Source organism: Colobus angolensis, unplaced genomic scaffold, assembly GCF_000951035.1.
Source record: "Colobus angolensis palliatus isolate OR3802 unplaced genomic scaffold, Cang.pa_1.0 Scaffold2, whole genome shotgun sequence".
NCBI classification, from domain to species: domain Eukaryota; kingdom Metazoa; phylum Chordata; class Mammalia; order Primates; family Cercopithecidae; genus Colobus; species Colobus angolensis.
In genome coordinates, this window is record NW_012115154.1 from 5,932,159 (window position 1) to 5,954,314 (window position 22,156).

A 22,156-nucleotide genomic window follows, 5' to 3' on the forward strand; every position below is an offset into this window, starting at 1 on the left:
GCTACCACCCACTTTACCCCCAGGTTTGGCTGCATAGCTGCTGTAATCAGGCATCCAGGAAAGGATAAGGGAACATGAGATGTGCCAGGGAGTCCTGCTGGGAGGGCTCTTTTTGCCATGTTATCATCTCTCCCTTTTACCCCAGGATATGTTCAGCTTCTCATTCACTTTTGACCCTAGCTTGAAAATTGTATTTTAAAACTTTAACAAAAATTTTAGCTCTTAATTGTTAGTAAAATTTGCTCTTTTAGACATGCAGAGCAACTTTACTCTCATTTATGCAAAAACTCAGGCATCTCTAGAGCAATGAAAACAGCATCCAAGACAACTGCTGGCTCAGTAATGTCCAAGGGAGATGGAGTTTGAGCAGGGGAGACTCAATCACTGCTTGTCCTTGGTGTTCCTCATTGATTACATCAACTAAGCAACGGTAAAAGCAAGTGTTGAATCATCTTGGAAATTCTTGGAGGTTCTTTAATGGAGGCAATCAAAATGAACAGAGTTTAGGCCACCAGAGACAAAAGACAGCAAAAGTGAAGTACGGGACAAAGATAGGATTAAATAAATTGTATAGTGAATGATTAGACTCACTCCCCCTGGCTCTATTGCTCACTGTGATCCCAGAATACCTGCACCTTCCCCAGTTAGGACATGAAACGTTCTCCTCTTGAAAAACTAAATGGCCCCAGGTACTCATATACTACCATTTGAGAACCCTAACAAAAGTTAACTTATCATCCTATCCCCTTACAGAGAGTTCAATCAGTTCGTTAATACTTTTTTTTTTTTGAGAACTTCAAGCCTTTTTATTGTGACCATCAGAAAGACATAAATTTTACATTGTGAACCAGAACAACATTTACACATACACATACACATACAGGACTGAAATGAAAGTTACATGAAACAGTATTAACCTCTTTTAGATGCACTCTGGTATTTCTATTTATTCTGTGTAATTCCAGGCCATCCCATCCCATTCCATCTCATTTCATTTTGTTTCTCTTTTTGAAATTGTCGTTCAAAACATACTAAATTGATTTCTTAACCTTTTGACCCTCAATTTGAAAAACACTAGCTAAAAGAATAAAAAAATCCACTTACCCTGACACAAATTTAAGATAATTAGTCATTGTGCATCATTAATGTTATTTGATGCCTGTGAATGGACAGCAATATCCATCTATTCAGATATTTGAGGAAGACTGATAATACAAAATAAAGAGACCAAAACAAACAAATAGGGAAATAAAATTAGAACAAAGCAGGAATCGGCCGGGTGCGGTGGCTCACACCTGTAGTACCAGCACTTTGGGAGGCTGAGGTGGGCAGATCATGAGGTCAGGAGATTGAGACTATGCTGGCTAATATGGTGAAACCCCATCTCTACGAAAAATACAAAAAAATTAGCCAGACATGGTATCAGGCGCCTGTAGTCCCAGCTACTCAGGAGGCTGACACAGGAGAATGGCATTAACCTGGGAGACAGAGCTTGCAGTGAGCCGAGATCACGCCACTGCACTCCAGCCTGGGTGACAGAGCGAGACTCTGTCTCAAAAACAAACAAACAAACAAAAAACCCCAAAAAAACAAAACAACAACAACAAAAGCAGGAATCAGAAAAATTTTAATACATTATAATTAATACACTTAGGTAAAAGACATTGCTTCTAAAATTCAAAACAGAGGGCTAGAAACAGGAAAAACTGTAGAAAGAAAAAAAAAGCTTTGAAATTAAACACAAATGAAGAACAAAATTTTAATTAAAAAACTGGAAGTTAAAGTAGAAGAAATTATAATCTAAAAAAGAAAAACACAGAAAAATTATATTTTCAGGAGAAAAATATTATAAGGGCTCAATTCAGTAATTCTAAAAATAAGGAAAGGAAATTTATCAAAGAAGTTATTCAAAAATGTTCCCAGAAGACACGAGTCTTCAGAATGAGAGATCCAATACAGCAAACGAAAAAGACCCTCCATAAGGCAGATCATCATTTTGTGACAACAGAAATAGAGAAAAAGAAATCATAAGAAACAAGAATCAAAATAGCATTGGACTTCTCCATGACAGCATTGCAAGATAGAAAATTATAGGGCAATTCCTTCAAAATTCTGAAGGAAGATTTTTTCAGCCAAATATGCTAGACCCAGCCAAACTATCAACTATGTAAGAATGAATAAGATATTATGCGCCTTGCAAGAATCAAGTAATTTACCACCAATGAAGCCTTTTGTAGACAGCTAATACAGAACGTACTCCGACTAAGCAAGGGAAGCAACCAAGAAAAGACAAGACACGTGATCCAGGACACAGGGACTCCAACAGAGCAAATGGGAAAGGGTTTTCCCACTACCATTGTGAAGGGGAATCCTAGAATAACAGCTGTAAAATCCGACTACAAAGCAAATGGATTAAACCAGGTGACTAGAGACCTCTTGGAGGAGTTTCTCAAAAAGAAAAAAAAAAGAATGTTGATAGATTATCTAACTCATTTAACTATCAAGAACATATAATAATAAGCACTAAAACTCTTGACTTAGCTGGTATATATTTACTATATTATTTATATAATATAATAAATACATAAGATGAGTTTTTAAAAATAATCATTTCTATATATTAAATATGAGCCATATACACACTAACCAAATGGAAAAATGAGGCAACTATTAATCCCAGGAAAGATGCAAATGTATACAAGGGAGGCAACCTAATTCTAATAAAATAATACATCACTCAGCAGAGAACAACATTTATGTCATTATATTAATGCAAACACACTATTCGGAAAATAGGACACAGAAATGTGTGTGTGTGTGTGGTCAAATTTTTATGTACCATGATAAGAAGCTAATAGTAAATGTCTAAAATTGATATATCAACTGTTAGTAACATAAACATGTTACTTAGAAATATAGAGATCAGTATGAAAAGAAATTGAAATTGGTTACTTCCAAGCAGTAGGACTTTGGATGGAAAAGAGATAAAACAATGTACTCCTGTTTTTCCATAAGAGCTTTTTAATTCTCTAATATTTTAAGCTATGTACAACATCACAATAATGTTTTTCATTTAGTTGTATTACAGGAAAATTTTGTCATTGGTCCCAATGGCATTGTTTCTACCTCAGTATTTTCCGATTATTCCGTAAATGGCACTCTCTAATGCTGACTATCTCTAGAGCATCTGTCCTAATTCAACATACATCCCCCAGTCAAGTATTGCCCCTGGAGTGCAGTTGCATGAAATTATTTGTGCAATAGCGAAAATACCATCTAAACTGTATTTTCTGTGTTCAGTCACAATATAAACTATCTCAACCCATGATAAAAAGCTGTATCAACCACTGAAAGTTTAATTTAAACAATAAATAACCCAAGAAAGGAAACGCTGTGGGGATTGAGGATCCCTTTGCTGTCCCAGGGATCTCTAAATACTATGTAGGTTGCTTTACATTTAGAATTTTCCTTTTCAAGGAGATATTGTCTTTGAACTAGCCCAGGCATATAGAAGCTGTCGTGTACCCATTAGGAAGCTGAACTTGCCATCTGTTTTGCAGTGATACTGGGGAGGACATTAGTTATGAACTGGCAGCCTCAATTCCCAAATTCTTTTCACTTGAGAAACATTAAACATTTTGAAACAGACTTCTCAGAGAACAGTACAACAGCCTCTCTGGCAGCTTTTATGGTATTCCTCAATGGATATTTTTGTCCCTCCATCTAAAAACAACAGCATAGAGGGAGGAGGAGAACACATGGGCTCCTCATGGGGCCAGAACTTGTCTTTAAAATTGCCAAACTATCTAGCAACAGCTGTGACCATTGGAAGACAACATCAACTTGAGGGATCACGTGGAATCAGACTCTCAGACGGTGACGTGGACTAGTTTGCAGGAAATGACTGAGATGAACCACTTTCCTTCTTCTTCCCTCTCTGTAGAGACAGACTCCTTCGGGTGTATCTCAAATCCGGGGTCACAACTCAATCCTGAGGATGCTAAGAAAAACAGCATGGCACTGGCACCTTGCAAAGCAGGTTCACTTCATGGATAAATGAAACTCCATGGAAGGTCATGGACGACTCGGACAGCGAGTGTTCCCTGCCCAGATGAGGCATGGCTGATGGAAATGGCACAAGGATGGAAGTCAGGACAGCCGATTCCTGATCTGCTCTGCACTCATTCACTGTGTGACCTACAGTCACATCTCTACAGCCTCTATTTCTCAGCTGAGCAACAGGGACAACAGTGATTGCTCCACCCTCCCCATGGAAGATCAGCCAGTCCAGCAGAGAACATGTAGACAGACTTGCTGTAAGGCACAAGGTCCTAGACATGTGACATCATTAGGATTTTTTAGTATACTGTGTTTCTCTTTTCAGCATGTTTATAATAAAGAAAAAGAAACAGCAACCTCGAATTCCCAATGTTATTTAATAAATTATAATAATTTATATAAAATAATATAGTATTCAGACAATACAAATGTTGCTGTAGATTAATACTGATTCTCATAGAATGATTTTATGATATACTGTTTGGTGGAGAAAAATAAGACATAAAACCAATAGGTCCAAAATGATTTTGTTTTTATACAAAAACTAAATATGTAAATACTCATTTATATTCATATTCATGTTTTTATTGGGAGTCTGGAAATACGCACCAATGTATCCATGTGAGTTATCTATGGGTCAGGGAATTGTTTTACACATATGCATGTAGTTTATCTATTTGATATAATTTTTGAGATTAAAGAAGATTCATCGTTGAGAATAGGAAGACCAGACCAGACCACAAACTTCAGTTTTTCTTTCAGGTAGTGAGAAGAGAGGTCTCCAATGTGCAGATTACCCCACAGCTCACAGCCGAGCTGCCTTCCTGCTCAGGCCTCTGTGGGTGAAACTAGCCGCCCTCCCCACCTCCTAGTTTCATCACCAACACAGGATCTTTCCTTTTATTCCCTCTCGCCACTCCCCAGAATTTAGCCACCATCTAAACCAGAGGCGGTGAATTCAGATGACAGAAGGACCAGGTAAGTACCATGAATGAGTGAACCAGCTTGGGTGTGGGGAAATGTGGCCACCAGAAATGACGATGCCATCCTGGGGGCCGATACCTTTCAGCTCTTGAAGTTGTTGTGTCTCCCAGTCTTTCAAGAGAAGATGGAAATCTGGAGTTTTATGAAAATCCTTTGAATGTTGAAAAGTTAACCTATAATTTTTAAATGCCCTACAACCTTGTGGAATGTAGTTCGAAGACTGTGGACTTGGTGTCAGCCCAGGACTCAACCTCTCAACTGCAGCTGCTTTATTGGATGGTCTTGAGTAAGTTTCTTACTCTTTTGGAACTTCGGTTTCCTCAACTGTAAAAGGCGGTATATGTATCCCCACGAAGCGGGTGATTTTGGAGGAATTAAATAAGATCATAGATAATTCATGAAAACTGGCCTGGTGCAGTGGCTCAAGCCTATAATCCCAACACTTCGGCAGGCTGAGGTGGGAAGATCACTTGAACCCAGGAGTTCAAGACAATTCATGAGAACTTCCTGGTACATGGTAGGCACTCAGTGTCTCCTTTTCCAGGCCAGCAAGTTAATGGTATAACTAGTGCAATAACGTATACACCTCTATCTTCTGAGTCCCATTTGTTTCTTCCCCCCACTGTATCCAGGTGTTCCCTTGCCTCTATGGCACTCATTGTCAGAGATATCAAGTATGACTTAACTTGGAACCTGAGCACCGGACTAGGGTTTTAGATACTGCTTTCTCTTCCCATGAACAAGCCACACTATTCCCTAGAGATCTCACTTTTCCTCTCCAGAACAAAAGTGACAACCAGCATGCAGAGATAATAGATCTGTATTCCCTCAAGCTAAATCACAGCAGGCCCATCTGTGAAGCCCCAGATGCCCATGAGTCTGGGATCAGTCTCTCATTTGATACTCATTTTAAAATGCAGGTTTTATGGTATGATTATTCGGGTATGGTGAGGCCAGCAGATTTTTATGATACGATTATTTGGGGATGGTGAGGCCATTGAAAAGACAGCTTGTTACTCATAGTTCCCAAGAGGAGAGGGGATGTCACGCAAGGCCACATGGGGAAGCACCAGGGTGGGTCAAGAAGCAGGAGGAATGAAGGGAAAATGCAAGCAAGGGCTTTTATTGTGGTTTACACACGAAAAAACAGGCCAGACAGGGTACACAGGTTTTGGATTGGCTACTTTGAGTAATTTCAGTAGGCTGCGGGGTTAGAGACTGTCTCTAGTTGTCTGGTACCTGGCCCTAGGGTACCTAGGGCACGAGGAGAGTGGCCCAGAGTATGAGAGGCCACAGAGGAGGTGGCTGGACTATGGGCTCCAGGTCGGTTTGTATATGAAAGGCATGCTCCTAAGCTAGGAATGGGCTAGCCCTGGCAGGGGCGGTCCCTCCTGGGTCAGCAAGGCCCTAGATGTCAAAGCATTAGAAATTCAGAAAATGCAAAGGCATGATTAATACAGAACATTCTCAGATCAGTGAGTATTTGCCCTCTCCACACACCACTGAAAAGGTATCAGCATACTGGGGGGTGGGGGGGCTTCAGAAACAGGCTCCCCATAAAAGAAAGAGTAGGGCATGATAATCAAAGCCTCTGAAGGGAAAGGCCCCCTCGTGTGACAACAGAAAGTCAAGGTGCTCTGGGGAGGACAAGATAGAGCAGACTGATGTACCCTCAAGGCCAGGGCAGGGTTGGGCATACTGCTAAGGAAAAAAAAAAACACAAAAGAAACAAACAAAAAAATCGCACTTTTTGTTTTGTTTTTCCAAGTAAGCACAGTCCCTGGCCTTAGTTTCTAACATCCCAAGTCAGTCTGAGACGAAACAAAGCCCCCACTCTCTGAGTGAAGAAAGCTACATTTGGACCCAGACATTGTAATGGAATGAAAATTACTCTGCTTGAGTGCATTGACCTTTATCAACCATTTCATCAGAATTTCTGGAGCATGAATCTGTTAGACATCCTCTGCAACTGTTCGTAGGAAGAAGGATCATTCCTTTCTGGCTCAAGTCCAGAGGATCTTTCTCAAGCAACCAGAGATGGGGAAAGCAAAATCAAATCCACAGACAGTTGAAATCTAGTTAGGGAATAGTTAGAGGAGACAACAAAAATAACAGTCAGGCTGCAGAAGTCTCTAGAGGATACTGTTTTTCTTCCCGTGGCTGCCTGAAAAAAACAATTACATTCACAATATTCCTCCAACTAAGGCTTGGATTCAGTCCTATATAACATACCGATTGCTGGTTTGAGGCTCTTCTTTCAGGCCAAGTAGATATCCAGGAAAGAATGGTTCGTTCGGCACATACACAAACCCATGCTCATAAAAAAAAAATGCTTTTCAAAATAGTACCAAGATTGTAAAGACTGGGCAACATCTTACTATTTAAGAAAAAATATTTATTTGCAAGAAATGGAAATACAAAAGCATAACAATTTCAATTTATTTTCTTCCCCAAACTAAGTACAAGTGTCCTACAAAGCTTTTTTTTTTTTTTTTTTTGGTATTTACTTAGCTATAATAAAGAATAAAAAGTCATTTAAAAAACGCGATAGGACAGATAACAGACTCACAACGTATTTAGATTTAAACACTGCTGGTCTATGTAACCTGTTACAAAAGAGAGCAAAATCTAACTGTCAGCACAGACATTAAAGCTCACCGTTGATTACAGCCCAGGGTCTGCTCAGCATTGTTTAAAAAGGGTCACTCACAGTTTTGTCAAAGAGTGCCGGTGTTCTCCATGAACTCAGAAAGTGTTTCATCCGAAAAGGTGATTTTCTAAGTAGTGTAAGCCATGGGTACATGGTGCAAAAAGTTCATGTTCTCACTCAGCTGGTGAGCAAAGGATGGGAACAGAAAACAGAGCTAAAACCCCTGGTTTTCCTTTCCCCCGATGTAAAGCCTGCTAGCTGGAACTCACAGAAGATTGGAACAAAAAGGTAGGAGATGGACACCTGGGGGACTGCTCCAGCATGAAGGGAAGCAATGAGCATTGCACAGCAGGGCCATTGCAGGGGACAGGTGCTATAATTCCTGCCCAGAGAACTTGAAAGCTTACAGTGTGATAACAGGAAGGAATTGGCTCAGCTAGTCCAGAAATTGTTGCATTTCCCATATTACTTAGTTCTTTATCCATCCTGTGGTAGAGAGTCACCCTTGTTTTCTGTATCTATAAAACTGAAAGACTTAAAACTTACTTAGCACAGCTCCCAACACCTTAGAAATGCTCAAGAAATATTATTTCCCTTCCTTCTAGAAACCAAGACTAAATAAAACATTCCTGAATTTTATGTTGTCCAAAGTAACAAAACAAAAGAATACCGAGTTTTTTCCTGTGCTAAGTACCGACCCTTTGACCACAAAGGCATGGAACATTAATCTTCAAATGGGCCAGGTTCCTTTGCCCTGAGAAATGTTCCGCTGTGAGGATTTATAATACCTTTAATCCTGGCTGGTTGTTTTTCTGATGTGATTGCACTCCTGCAAACTGGGATTTTCCTAATGGATGTAACCCTATTTCTTTTCTCCTGATGTGCAAATCTGATAGTGGCTCACTTTTAGGAAACCACTTTTCAGCCTTTGGAAAAAATTCTTTCCCCCACACCCACCTCAATCTAGTAATGAAAGAATATATACAAAATCTCCCAGTGACGAGGGATTCCTCAGTCATCCTGGATTTACATATAAGGCACATTTAAGGCACAAATGAGCATGTAAGGGAGGAATGTGCGTGTGCGTGTGTGTGTGTGTCAGAGAGAGAAGGAGGGAGAGAGAAGCATAGGTATTTGGGTCTTTTGAATAACTACTATTAATGTTTCCTCAATCCCTTCTATTTCCCGATACTCCCCAGGGCCTCAGGCAACACTCTTCCTTATGAAACTGAAAAGTCTTAGGAGTAACTGAATGAATGAATGAATGAATGAATGAAACATCTAAGACTTGTCTCCGGATCCTTCACAGCCCCCACGTCACCACCACTTACTCCCTCCTGTAACTGCCCTCCCAGTGGGGCCTATCCTAGCATGTGTCTACAGACAGCCTCAGTTGAAGGTGGCCAAACAAAATGACTCTCAAGAGGGCACTACCTGCCCACGGCTTCACAGATCCCGTCAGCCCAGCAAGCACAAGTGCTGGTGTCTTTAACCCAGGTTTCTTAAAGACTGGCTTTAACAGAACCAACTGTAGTGACTTGGGGCAGATGAAGGGGAGGATGAAGGTCTTCTCGCGCATCTCTGGCCTCTCTGTGTTGGCAAGGTTAGCATGAATGGGCCATTATTCAACTGGGGGTGGGATGTCTCCATTTCTGGACTGTGCTCAAATTCACACCTTGTATGACATACGTGCAGAGGAGCTGGCCTGGAAAGGCCTCGGATTCTGCCTCTATGCTTTTGCTGGGTCTGAGGACATGGGAGGGAGGAGTCATAAAATGCTGGAAAACAATTTTAATAAAACACTTATGAAAAAATGCTGGACATTGACTCACTGCCAGAATAAAGAAGAGCCAATTCAACATCCCAACTTTATGGGCACGTAAGATTCACAAGCTGAACCGAGATATTTAGGAAGAAAAAAAAAACCATGGTAATTATAGGGGGTTTGTGAATAAGTTGAACTAAAAGCTGCTTTCACAATCTACAAATCAGATCTCCAAATCAAAATCATTTATATTAACCAAAAGGTTATCTAATTTTGCCCATATTGGTGTCAAATCTCATCCCCGCTCCCTGCCAAAAAAGAGCAACCTAGTTCAGCTGTCGGATTTTTATATAACACTCTCTTTATGTGAGCTAGACTCCAGAGTCCTCACACTTCACAGACATTCTTTCTTAAAACTGGCACTGCAGCCTTTCATTTACAATATCCCTTTTTAAGTGCAAAGTCGAGAGCTGTGAAAAGAACCACACCGGGGGGTCTGGGTTACGCAGGTCTTATCCAGTGAAAAATTAGTGCTCTGAATCTTTGCAAAGATTAGATTTCACTGGTGCAATCTAAGAAAGGGAAATGGGAAACCTGTTTACATGATGAAAAATCTAATTAAGAGATTTACTCTTTATGGCTTATGGTGGTCTGACAGACTCGTATTTCTCAAAACTTACATTCAGGAGCCAATGTCTGCCACTATTTGAAATCTTTAGAGCTAACCATAAGGTAATGACTAGTCTAAGAGGCCACTTGATGGGGAAAACAAAGCCACTGACATTCTGGTCTTAACTCCTGAATAGAAAATGTGCACATACCCATTAATTATTCGGAACCAATCTGGTGCTATACAACTCTTCTGTGTCCTCCTGACCCCATTTTGTCCTCCGAAAGGGACAACTGTTAGTTCCTTTAGCTCACTCAAGCAAGGAGTGGAGGGCAGAGGTTTATCTAAAAGAGCAGCGATGTTGGTTCTTGGAGCCCCCTTAAAAGGGCCATCTGAGCTCTCTGGCTAATGTCTCATGTTTCTACATAGATTCCGTTTTGGAAGGACAGTTTCCCAGAGAAAGAGTCCTGCTGTTCGGAGGTCTAGAGAGAGTGATGTCAAGCAAGGGTAGATAAGGGAGAAAATAAAATCCTCAAAGCACTAAGGACGGGGGCTAGAAGTTTCCTTTACCTTCTCCCTCCTCATTCAGAAGAGCATGTTTTCTACTCTACGCCTGGGAGCCTTGAAAAGCCACTCTGGTTCAGTTGCAGCAGGTACATGAGCTGGCTCATTCTCTCACTTCTGCTCTTAAATTTGAAACCTTTCCTTCCTCATTGCCCAAATCTACTTAAGTAAATCTTATCTTTTTGCCTTCTTTGGGCCCTATAGGCTGCCTATGCCTGAAAATGACCTGACAGTTTAAAAGAGAGGGATGGATCAGTGGAGGCCCATGGCTACCAGACACCAGCCAGGCCCAACAGGATCTGGGCTGCAGACAGTGGAGCAGAGAGAAGCAGAAGCAGAACCTGCTAGCAACCCTCCTCCTGCACAGCCCAGACAGTCTCCACCCTGGCTAATGTGAGGGACAACAAGAACCCTCCAGACAACAGGGCTGCCAGGACTACAGGGGCCCAATCCAGCTTCCACTCACAGTGAGAAGATGAACTTGGCCGCGTTCCAGGCTGGAACCCTCTCCAGCATAGCAGAGAGAGGGGAATCACTCACAGGGAGCCCCAAATGGGCCTAGACAGATGAGGCAGGGACCCGCTTATGAGGTATGATGGCAAATGTTAATAACATCAAATCCTGTACCTGATATGGAATGGAAGCCAGGGTGTGGGCTTAATCCCTCTGAGTACAGGCTCCAATAACAATGCAGATGACGTGTGTGTGGCGGAGAGAGAGGGAGAAGGGGAGAGAGAGAGCGAGCAAGTGAGAGAGAGAGACAGAAGCCAGAACCAAAGGCATTTCAGCTGTTCCTAAAAATAAAATACAAACTCTATGCATATTTCTTACACAAAATCTTTCCTAAGCTGGGAAAAAAACACTTGAGGGTCTTCTACATGATACAATAAAAAGGCAATTTCCATTTCTTATTTGTATGAAAGAGGAAAGATTTTTTTAAACTACAAAAGTTACTTTTAATCATAAAAAAAAAAAAAAAAACAACTAAAAGTAGGTTGGGGGTTACGTTGTATCTCTTTGGGCGAGCTGCAAAGTAGCCAAACCTGACTATCAAAGGTAAGAATGTGGATACACAAATGTCACCTACCCCACCATGCTTTGTTGAGGCAGGGGACGAGGGGGACAAAGTGGAAGTGTGGAGGAAGCAGGGGGCCAGGCAGGTGTAGAAAGACAAGCCAGCAAGGCTGTCTGAAAAGTCTGTTGTCAGGAACGGGGCTTCCCTTCTCTGCCACGAATACAGGATAGAAAAAGCTTGTGGCCAGGGAGCCCCGGGCCTGAGCGAGGCATTGTGCCATCTCTCGCTCTGAGCTCATCCTAGAGGCAGACATACACATGCTTAAGGGAACTTCTTTTTCAATGGTTATTATTCCAGTTAAAAGAAAAAGAAAAAAAAGGGAACAAAACATTGTCTGGAAAGACAGGGGATCCCAGAGCCTAAGGTGCCCTCCTTGCTCTGAAGGCTAGCAGAAAACTTGGCTAGCTTGAAAGGAGGCACTGATCTCTTCAGTGTGGTTGCTAGCAGGAAGCCTCGGCAAGCTAATAAATACTATTTACAAGTGGGGAGGAGAAGCCGGGGAGGCAGAGCTATGGATGTGTGGGGAACCAGGTTGTGGGAGGTCCTAAAAGCGACAAGACGGGGCAGGTTTGCCTGGAGTAGAAAAGCCTGATGCCCTCAGGCATTGCACTTGCGGCCTGAGAATATGAACGGGAGCCCTCGTCTGCCAGTGCTGGTGCAGGAGACGATCCAGCGAGGGCCCCCAGAGGGCAGAGTGGGCAGAGGGCTGCCATCGGGTGCGTTCACATGGGAGGCCCCAGTGCGAGCAAGGGAGGACAGGGGTCAGTGCTTTGCCAAATACCAACAGGCATCATGGCATTTTTGTGGCCCGAGTCTGGGGTCTTGACTGAACAAGAGCCATCTCGTCTCCAAAGCGGGGGCGGATCACACCTCACAGGTGCACATTAGGCAGTATCTTTTTGGCACTATTGGTGAAAACAAGCCTGCTTGTCCCACCTCCAGCCCCTAAAATAATTTCCTATGGCAGTAAGAGAAAGGAAGGGAGGGATGCAGGCTTCCTTCTGCACAGGAGGGGCGTGGACCAGGGGGAGATGCTCTCTCACTGCAGGGGAAGTCCCAGGCTGGCCTCCCATCTGAAGCCACTAATGCTTGCCCATGTCTTCATGAAGATCCGGTGGCAAAGAGGAAAAGCTGATGACAAAGGTGGTTTGGGGATGTAAAAGTAGAGTTAAGGGAAAGGACGGGGTGCAGGCAGCCTCTTTAGAAAGTGGTGTTCACTCTTCTGTCGAGTTCTACAACTTTTAGTGTTTCATTCCCCTCCAGTTTGGCGCTGACCCTGTGAAGACATTAAAAGGAAAAAGAAGTATTAGTCACCCACCAGCTGTTAGCTACAATTCTCATGCTTTGTAGTGTGATGCAATCATTCAGGGGTTGTAACTTGGTGAGACGGCCTGGGCATGTTTCTTGTCCTCTTCTCTCCTAGTAGCAATTCTCTGTTTCCAAAGTCCCCTGCTACCAGCCTCTCCACTGGTCCACATTCTTACCTTTATCCCCACCCAAGGCATCCCAGCCCTACTAAGGATAAATATGGTGGCTTGATAATCACCTGTTATGAGATGCATTAAATTATTCTATTTACTTAGGATGTTTAGCCCTATGCTAAACTCAGGGAAGGAGAAAATAAAATAAGAGCTGACCCTCGGCCTAGAAGAGTTAATAATCCAGACAAAGATTTTTAACAATGAGCTAATTTGAAATAATAATAAATCCATGACAGAAAATCAATACATTATTAAACTGTGTAACAACATGGAAAATCTGTAGGCACTGAGAGGAGGGCGAGGAGGCTCTGATATCTAGGAGACATCACAGAATAAATGGGATTTGAAGGGGGCCTTGAACAGCTTAGCTAAGAGGAGAGAAACTGTGTCCAGAGCCAAGTAAAAAGGCAACTGGGTCTTCTAGAGATCCCAGCGGTGGCTACATTGGGAAGTTTCTCTATGATGGGAATAATGATGATGTCTTACCACCTGGGATAGCTAAAAGGATTTGTGTGATACTGTTAGCCCTCATCCAAAAATCTAAAATCTAAAATTCTCCAAAATCTAGACATTTTTGAGCATTGACATGATGCTCAAAGGAAATGCTCACTGAAGCATTTTGGATTTTTGGATCAGGGATGCTTAACTGTTAAGTATAATGCAAATATTCCAAAATCTGAAATCTACAACACTTCTGGTCCCAGGCATTTCAGATAAGGGATACTCAACCTGCCTCACATCTGTAAAGTGCTTAAAATAGTAAGTGCTAGTAAATTAAATATGTATGTATAATGTACACACATAAAAGTACTTAATTATAAACCGTCCCCTGCAGAATTAGGGGATGAAAGCTGAAGAATCTGAAACAAAATCTTACACATTTACATTGGAATGGCCTCATTTCTGGGAAGCACAGGAGCAGAGTTCAGCTAAATCACCAACCATGCCACACGTAACCAGGAGCGTGCGTGCAGGCCCAGGGACCTCCCCTACCACAATAACAATACCTTGTCGCATAAGCCTTTATGTTTACAAAGGGATTTTTCCCAGAAACTACCTAAGAGAAACAACTCATGTAGAATTGGAGCCAAATAGAGGTTGTTTTCAATATGGAAATGCATGCCCAGCGCCTCTTAAACGGTACCTCAACATACATTTATAAGTATAAAACTATAATAGCTATAGCTTTAACACATGTATATTTATATAAATCATAAACATATATTGACATATAGCCCAATATATATCTACTCCCTAGTTGAAGCCACGGAACATGTCTTAAAGTTGGATTTGCACAGTAAACGCATTGTGGTTACCTGGGCTGTGCATTCACTCGTGTGGCTTGGAAGGGAGGATGGAGACAGTGGGGGAAGGGATTCAAGACCTTCCCCCACTTCTTGATGCCATCACGCCAGCTACCCACTGATGCAGCAGACATAGGGGAACTCATGCTGGGTTTTTTCCCCATCTCTACTCAGGGCAGCTGTTGGCCAGCAACAGACTCTCTGCAGTCCCAGGTCTGGGAAATAGGTCCTGAGAGAGCTGAGGGACTGAACCAGGCCTATGGAGAGTCTCGATCTCACACTCCAGGTTGGTGACTCATAACCCACCATCAGTGCACTAGAGGAGTTGGCTCTGTGTCTCTGTGACTCACAGGTGCTGCTGCAGCTCCAAGAGCACTGACTTCTCCAGGCTGGTCTCATTCGAGATAATGAAATGGGGAAGATCCACATCCGGCCTGGACTCCAGCGTTGACACCCTGAGCAGGGAGGAACCTCTATCCCAGGCCCCCAGCTCCCCAGCCGAGCCTGGGCTGGACGGCTCTTCTGGGGGAGAATGTTCCTCATAGATCAGCAGGTTCCTGGATCTCACTGAGGACAGAGCAGAATAAGAAGGTGTTAGCAAAAGACCACAGGGGTCCAACACATCTCCTCACACCAGGTACTCAGGGCTGGTGGCAGGTGACAACGTGTGTGTTCTTGTTGCTCAGAACTATGGGTGCCAACAGGATTTGGCTTTCTCTAAAGACTTTGGAGCTTCAGAGTTTGTGCACTGAAAAATTATACCAATTATACGGTACTGGAAGAACAATAGAAAAGCAAATAAACACAAGGCGAACTACCACCCCCACTGCTTTGAAAATATAAAACTCCCCTCCTTACCAGCCATAACCATCTAGGGAACATGATTTGTGGAGAATGGGAATGGAATACTTGCAGATGTCCAGACCCAGCTAAAAGAAGAAGCATCCCCAGTGAGTAGGTCTGGCGGGGGGATGAGGTACAGGGCATTTCATTTAGAGAGTGAAGAGGAGACAGAAAGCCAAAGCCACACATCAAAGGACAAACAGTCCCCTTTGTTTTACGGGACAGTCACGCAGCCAGATGGCTCTGCAGCAATTTTCCACCACACAGAAACTATGCTTCCAACTAAATTTAGAGAGATAGTTCCTTAGGGGGAATAATTCCCAACAGGTCACTGAAATTATTTAATTGGAATGCTAGCACTTCTGTCATACCTGGCAGAGATACACCTGCCTGGTGAAGGCCACAGATGTTCCAAAATGGCAAAATTTTCCCTATCCCAAATATAATACAGTAAGTAGTCCTCCCTTATCCATGGGGTATACGTTTCAAGAACCCCAGTGGATGGTTGAAATCGAAGATAGAACTGAACCCTATGTATATGGTATAAGGTATATATTACAGGAAAGACCATATCGGGTTTATATATGGGCATATAGCATATAGGGTTTATATGCCTTTTCCTATACATATGTACCTATGATAAAGTTTGATTTAGAAATTAGGCCCAGTAAGCAATTAACAACAATAATAAAATAGAACAATTCTAACCATATCTTCCAATAAAAGTTACACGAATGTGGCCTCTCTCTCTCAAAATTTCTTATTGTGGTGTAGTCAGCTATTTTCACATAACTGCAGGTATTTTCATTGACTGCAGGTAATGTTTCTTATTGTAGTGTATTCAGCTATTTTAAGGGAACCGCAGGTATTTTTATTGGCTGCAGGTAGCGTTTCTTATTATAGTGTATTCAGCTATTTTAAGGGAACTGCAGGTATGTTCATTGGCTACAGGTAACTGAAACCTTAGAATGCAAAACCTCCTACTGTACCACCTAACCCCACGCTTCTTCCTATAGGTGTATGTGTGAATTTATGGTGCATTCCTTACTCACCATCCCTTTATTTCTAGATGAGAACACCATACACTTCTTATCTGACATCTGAGTGGGGACTCAGATTCTCTAGATCTTGGGCATAAGGTTTTGTAAGGCAGGCTGATTATTTTTGTTTGTTTGTTTGAGATGGAGTCTTGCTCTGTCGCCCAGGCTGGAGTGCAGTGGCACGATCTTGGCTCACTGCAACCTCCGTCTCTCGGGTTCAAGTGATTCTCCTGCCTCAGCTGGGGTTTCAGCATATTGGCCAGGCTGGTCTTGAACTCCTGACCTTGCTGATTCTTCTTTTTTTTTTTTAGATGGAGTCTCGCTCTGTCGTCCAGGCTGGAGTGCAGTGGTGTGATCTTAGCTCACTGCAAGCTCTACCTCCCAGGTTCACACCATTCTCCTGCCTCAGCCTCCCCAGTAGCTGGGACTACAGGCACTCGCCACCATGCCTGGCTAATTTTTTGTACTTTTTAGTAGAGACAGGGTTTCACCATGTTAGCTAGGATGGTCTTGATCTCCTGACCTCATGATCTTCCCACCTCGGCCTCCCAAAGTGCTGGGATTACAGGCGTGAGCCACCACACTTAGCCCTGACCTTGCTGATTCTTTAACTTCACTTTACAAGCCCTTACTATATACATTACATTACATTACTCATACAATCCCACTCAGTGGAGGCAGAAACGCAGCAGTTCTCTTAAAACGTCACAGAAAGCGACAGACTCTGTCCCTCATCTACTTCCCTCTCCCTTATCAGAACTCAAAAATTAGATGTCAGAATGGATCAGGGAGCACAGTCTAGAACCGTAGTTTGCAAACTGTGCTCTGTCCAGCTCTAGAAAATTCCCAGTGATGCCTCAGTCCAGCGGATGAGGGGCCCCAGGGGAACCCCCACTTGCTTCTTCTAAGGGAGAAGCTCCACTTTTACCACTTTTTAAACATTGAACTTTCACAGAAGATTCCTTTTGGAAGGCTGAGAAACCCAGCTCTAGGGAAATAAAACAAGACCCTGCCCAAGTTGTCACGTGCTGTCTTACCCACGGAGGCTGTGTAGGGCTCCTGCAGGGAATGCTGGCTGGGCAGAGCCATCTTGGTGGCAGAAGGATAGGGCCCGTAGCCTTGAAAGAAGCTGCCAAATGCAACAGCAAAGCACAGCACCACAACCTGTGGGGAGAGAGAGAACACGAGCGGCTGCGGACTCCAGGCTCTGGACAGCACAGCTTTATACCCTGGGAGAGCCAGGGACACAGACTCTCCTCTTCAGGCCGGTGGACGGCACCCACGGCTAACATCACCGGAATGCCTCACCGAGGAACAGCCTCGGAGTGGAGTTCCTCCGTGTGGTTTCTCCTACTGCACAGCACTTGGCCTTGGTAAGCAGAGGGAGAGGGGAGACAGGGGCCAGGCCAGGGGCGGTCACTGCACTACCCTGCTGGGAAGCTCACCATGAGGCAGGTGCCAGTCTGCGTGCCGGCTAACTTGCAGGTTCGAGAAACCTTGCCCATCACCAAAGTCTGAAGCTTCTGGAGTTGCTGAAGGAGAGTCCTGCCAATGATAACAACAGCCGTGAGGGGAGTCTGACAGAGAAGAGATGCTTTTTGATCTCCCCGTGTGACCCAGGAAGGTCGCCGTGCCTTCATGCCTGCATTTCAACAGAGCCCCAAGGGACAGTTTCCTCTGGAAGAAGACACGAACACCAGTGCCTTCTAGCACTGTTGTCACAGGGCTCACTGGGGCTCAGAATCAGCCTTCACACCTGAAGGTCCTGTCCTTGCACTGCCCTGAGTTAGAGGTAACTGCCTCCACATTACCCCTGACAGGTTGTGGCTTGTTTCTCAGTGATTGAGAACAAAGGAAAAGGAACACTTTGGATGGTGGCTGAAGTCTGAATGGTTGTGTCTCTCCTAAATCCCTATGCTGAAACCCAGTCCCTCTTTGTGATGGTGTTAGGACACAGCGCCTTTGGGAGATGATTAAGTTATAAATGGAGGCCTCATTGATGGGATTTGTGCCCTTATAAGGAGCTGAAAAGACTAGAGTGCTTCCCTTCCACTATGAGAGGACACAGCAAGAAGCTGCCTCCTATGAACCAGAAAGCAGGCCCTCGCCCAACACTGAATCTCCCAACACTTTTATTTTGGACTTCCCAGCCTCCAGAACTGTTAAGAGATCAATTTCTGTTGTTTATAAGTGACCTCGTTTATGATATTTTGTTATAGCAACCTGAACAGACTAAGAAAATGTTGACTAAAAGAAGAACTCGTTTAACCAAGAGATGAGAAACATTGACAAAAACATAAAGAAGGGACAAAGGCAAAGAGAAGGAAAAATAAAAAATGACCAGCAGCAAATAACAGAAGGAGTGGCCAGGGGTGGGGGGCTGTAATTGGAAATGCCAACTCAGAGTAAGAGGCATTCAGAGGCAGGTTGGAAGAGAGAGAGAAAGGAGAGGAAAAACAAGAACAGCTCTGTTTAGGGCAGAGAGGCAAACAGCCACCTGCAGCTCAAGCCTATGGTTCTTAAAGGCTCGCAGCACCTCCAGAGTCAGAAACGAAGCCAACATATGAAAGAACAGAGATGCCTGCTCAACTGGACCCTCATGCCCAGAGCCAGGGGTCCTTAAAACCATCCTTTGAAGCAGACTCTAGCCTTTCTCCAGGAAAAAGACAAGAGAGGAAGAGCAGAGGGGGGAAAAAAAAAAGGAGACATTTTATCCCTAAAATTGGACAACTGTGCCTCTCCTTAAAAGGCAAAGTTTGAGGGATAAGAACAGTCTTATATACTCTGCTCTGTGTGACATCAGCACACAGAAAGAGCAGATGGTGAAATTCTTTGCAAATTCTGAACACTGCAAGGCGTAGAAAAGGATCTAACAACACACCCTCCTGAGTTACAGCACCCGGGATGAGTTCCGTGTGAGTGGTGTAAAGAGTTGAAGCTCCTCCTTACCCTCATCCCCCACCCCCAAACCCACTGCATATGGCAAAGTGGAAAGATTTGATGAGCAGATGCTCTCTCTTGGGTCTCAAGGATTTTCAGAAAATGCGTGCTGTGATGTAACAATTTAGACAGCCACATAAGTTCATTAGAAAACATCACCAAATCATTGATTCACAGAACACTGTGGGCTTTCGCAGATAACTTGCTTCTCATCACAGTCTACCCCCGAATAGCATTCAGGTGCTAGAAGGACAAGCAGATTTTTCCTGGGCTTGCATCTTCACCCCCAGCTAGTACCAATGAAACAAGTTCTCCCAATTTAAGCAAATTAAAGACAGGTTGGCCACAAGAATGGTTTTGCTTTCAGCAGTTCAAATGGCTAGGAGTGGTGGGTGAATTGGAGCAACCCTCAGCACACGGAGTAGAAGCTTTCTGGATTCAAAACACCTTTGCAGGCCAGGCGCTGTGGCTCACGCCTGTAATCCCAGCACTTTGGGAGGCCGAAGTGGCCAGATCACGAGGTCAGGAGTTCGAGACCAGCCTGGCCAACATAGTGAAACCCCATCTCTACTAAAAATACAAAAAATTAGCTGGGCACGGTGGCGGGCATCTATAATCCCAGTTACTCGGAAGGCTGAGGCAGGAGAATCACTTGAACTCAGCAGGCAAGAGGCTGTAGTGAGCTGGGATTGCACCATGGCACTCCAGCCCAGGCAACAGTGCGAGACTCCATCTCCAAAAAAAACAAAACAAAACAAAAACAAAAACAAAACTCCTATGCGGTTCCATCTACATGACATTTTTCCCAGGTATAGTGATTTTAATTTAAGCAACAAAAAGATCATTCATTCTATGAGTTAATATCACTAAATTAAGTTCTATTTAATATGAAGATCTTTTTTTGTACTTAATCATACATTTTTGTTCATTTCTGGTTATACAGAAGTATGATTGAATGTAGTTTAGACCTGGTTTATATTTAAATGTATTCAGGCACAATTTTTGTTTCTTTTTTTTTTTTTCTGGAGATAAAGTCTTGCTCTGTCACACAGGCTGGAGTGCTGTGGTGCGATCACAGCTCACTGCAGCCTCAACCTCCTGGGCTCTAGCCATCCTCCTGCCTCAGCCTCCTGAGTAGCTGGGGGGGAATACAGGCATGAGTCATCATGCCCAGCTAAGTTTTTTTTATTTTTTATTTTCTGTAGAGACAGGTCTCTCACTTTGTTGCCCAGCTCGTCTGGAACTTCTGAGCTCAAAAGATCCTCTCACCTCTGCCTCCCAAAGTGCTGGAATTACAGGCATGAGCCACTTGCGTCCAGCACCATTTTCTTTAAAAGCATTTTGTATGTTTACTTAATGCTGAGAAATACTCAACAGCATAATTACTTTAAATTCTACTTAAAGAAAGTTTGCAACTAAATGGTTCTATGATGCAGCGCCTTTCTTTCTTCATGAAGCGTTTTCTCTGTTCTCCCAGGACTTCCCCAGAAAATTCCCTTTCTACCCAATAGCACAGCTGCCTTTTCCTTCTGCACAGCCACTTCCTGAGTGTGCATTCATTCTCACAGTGAGATTTCACTGGTCAGAGCATATATTTGACTGTCTACTACCTGTAATGCCAGCCCCAAAGCCCTTGCTGGGTGCTCCCTGCTGATATTTCTTCAAGTCCTTGGGCAAATTTACAGGTAAGTCCACAGATAAGACCACGCGGCACAAACTCTTTCCTCTTATTGCTGACCACTCTCCATCGTAGGAGTGGGTCTCTCCTTCCTGCTAAGCTATGAAAAGCGGTCTTCTGTTCCCCTGGCCTGCTCAAGAGCTCCTTCTTTAAGTGGTGGCTGCCACTTTTCCTGGCACCTCAGTTTTCCACTGGGCACTCCTGCTGCCTGTAAGCTGGCGGCCTCAAGGTGCTGAAGTTTAGCTATGCTCTGGGCATGAGTGGGTAACGTTTCTCCATCCAGGCTTCAGTCAGTACGTTTCCAGATGGTACCAAAGCATGTTACTTTTGCTCTAAAGTCTTAAGCTGTTCTGAAAGGGGAATGATCACTCCATTTTTCACCAGCAATCCCTGTTGACCTGCAGCCAGCCCATACTTCCTCCCTACCCATCCCCTACCCCTTGCCTGGTCCTTAGAGCATGAATAGCTTTAAAAAAAATCCACATGATACTTGGAATCAGTCCTGCCTTCCAATTTCTGGTTGAGATCTCTGGGCCTGGTACCCCTTCCCCTAGGAAGAATAGTCTCCCAGGAGGCTCCCCAGTGCCTCCTGAAAACAGACCTGCGGCAGGCCAGACATATCCAAAGCCCCCTGAAAGAATATCTTAGGCTCAAATTGGAATCCCCCTTTTCCCAGTTACAGGTGTAAAGTGCTACAAGTTGGGAAGAAGGACCCTTTAAGAAGGGCTGGAGACAGCAGGGAGGGCTGGTGTTTCCTGACTGCGTAGCACTTTGGTTGGCATTCATGGGCATTCGCAGACACATCCTTTCCCAACTCCAGATGATTATATTCTGAATCCACTGCAAATGAAGATGGTTGTTTAATAGTCCCTGATTTCTAACAGTTTATAATCTAACTCTTTAAGATGAGCAAACATGTAGTTTAAAATACACATTTTTAGTTTGAAATGTTGGTGGAAAGTGCGACAGTGACTAATAATGTACTGTTTGCCATTGCTTCTCCTACTGGTGCTAGAGAAAGTAAACGGAACTGATGGTGGAAATGACAACACGCACAAGGCCCCGTCAATCAGCAACACTGAGGCATTTCATGCAGTCATCCCCAAAATCCAAACAGACTTCGATGATCCAATAAAGTTCAGGAAATTCATACACATCCATAC

At 43.5% G+C, this 22,156-nt stretch overlaps 1 protein-coding gene across 1 annotated transcript in view; it reads right to left on the minus strand.

Moving 5' to 3' along the window:
- Positions 1 to 7,417: 7,417 nt before the first annotated feature.
- The window catches only part of CREB3L2 (cAMP responsive element binding protein 3-like 2), a 134,514-nt gene continuing 119,775 nt past the window's right edge, over positions 7,418 to 22,156 (minus strand). The window contains exons 11-14 of the mRNA XM_011941554.1: positions 17,821 to 17,920; positions 17,413 to 17,539; positions 14,843 to 15,059; positions 7,418 to 12,983 (exon numbers count right to left, since the gene is read on the minus strand). Of these exons, the coding sequence (XP_011796944.1) occupies positions 12,908 to 12,983; positions 14,843 to 15,059; positions 17,413 to 17,539; positions 17,821 to 17,920 (520 nt within the window). The 3' untranslated portion in view covers positions 7,418 to 12,907. The remainder of the gene's footprint in view (positions 12,984 to 14,842; positions 15,060 to 17,412; positions 17,540 to 17,820; positions 17,921 to 22,156) is intronic.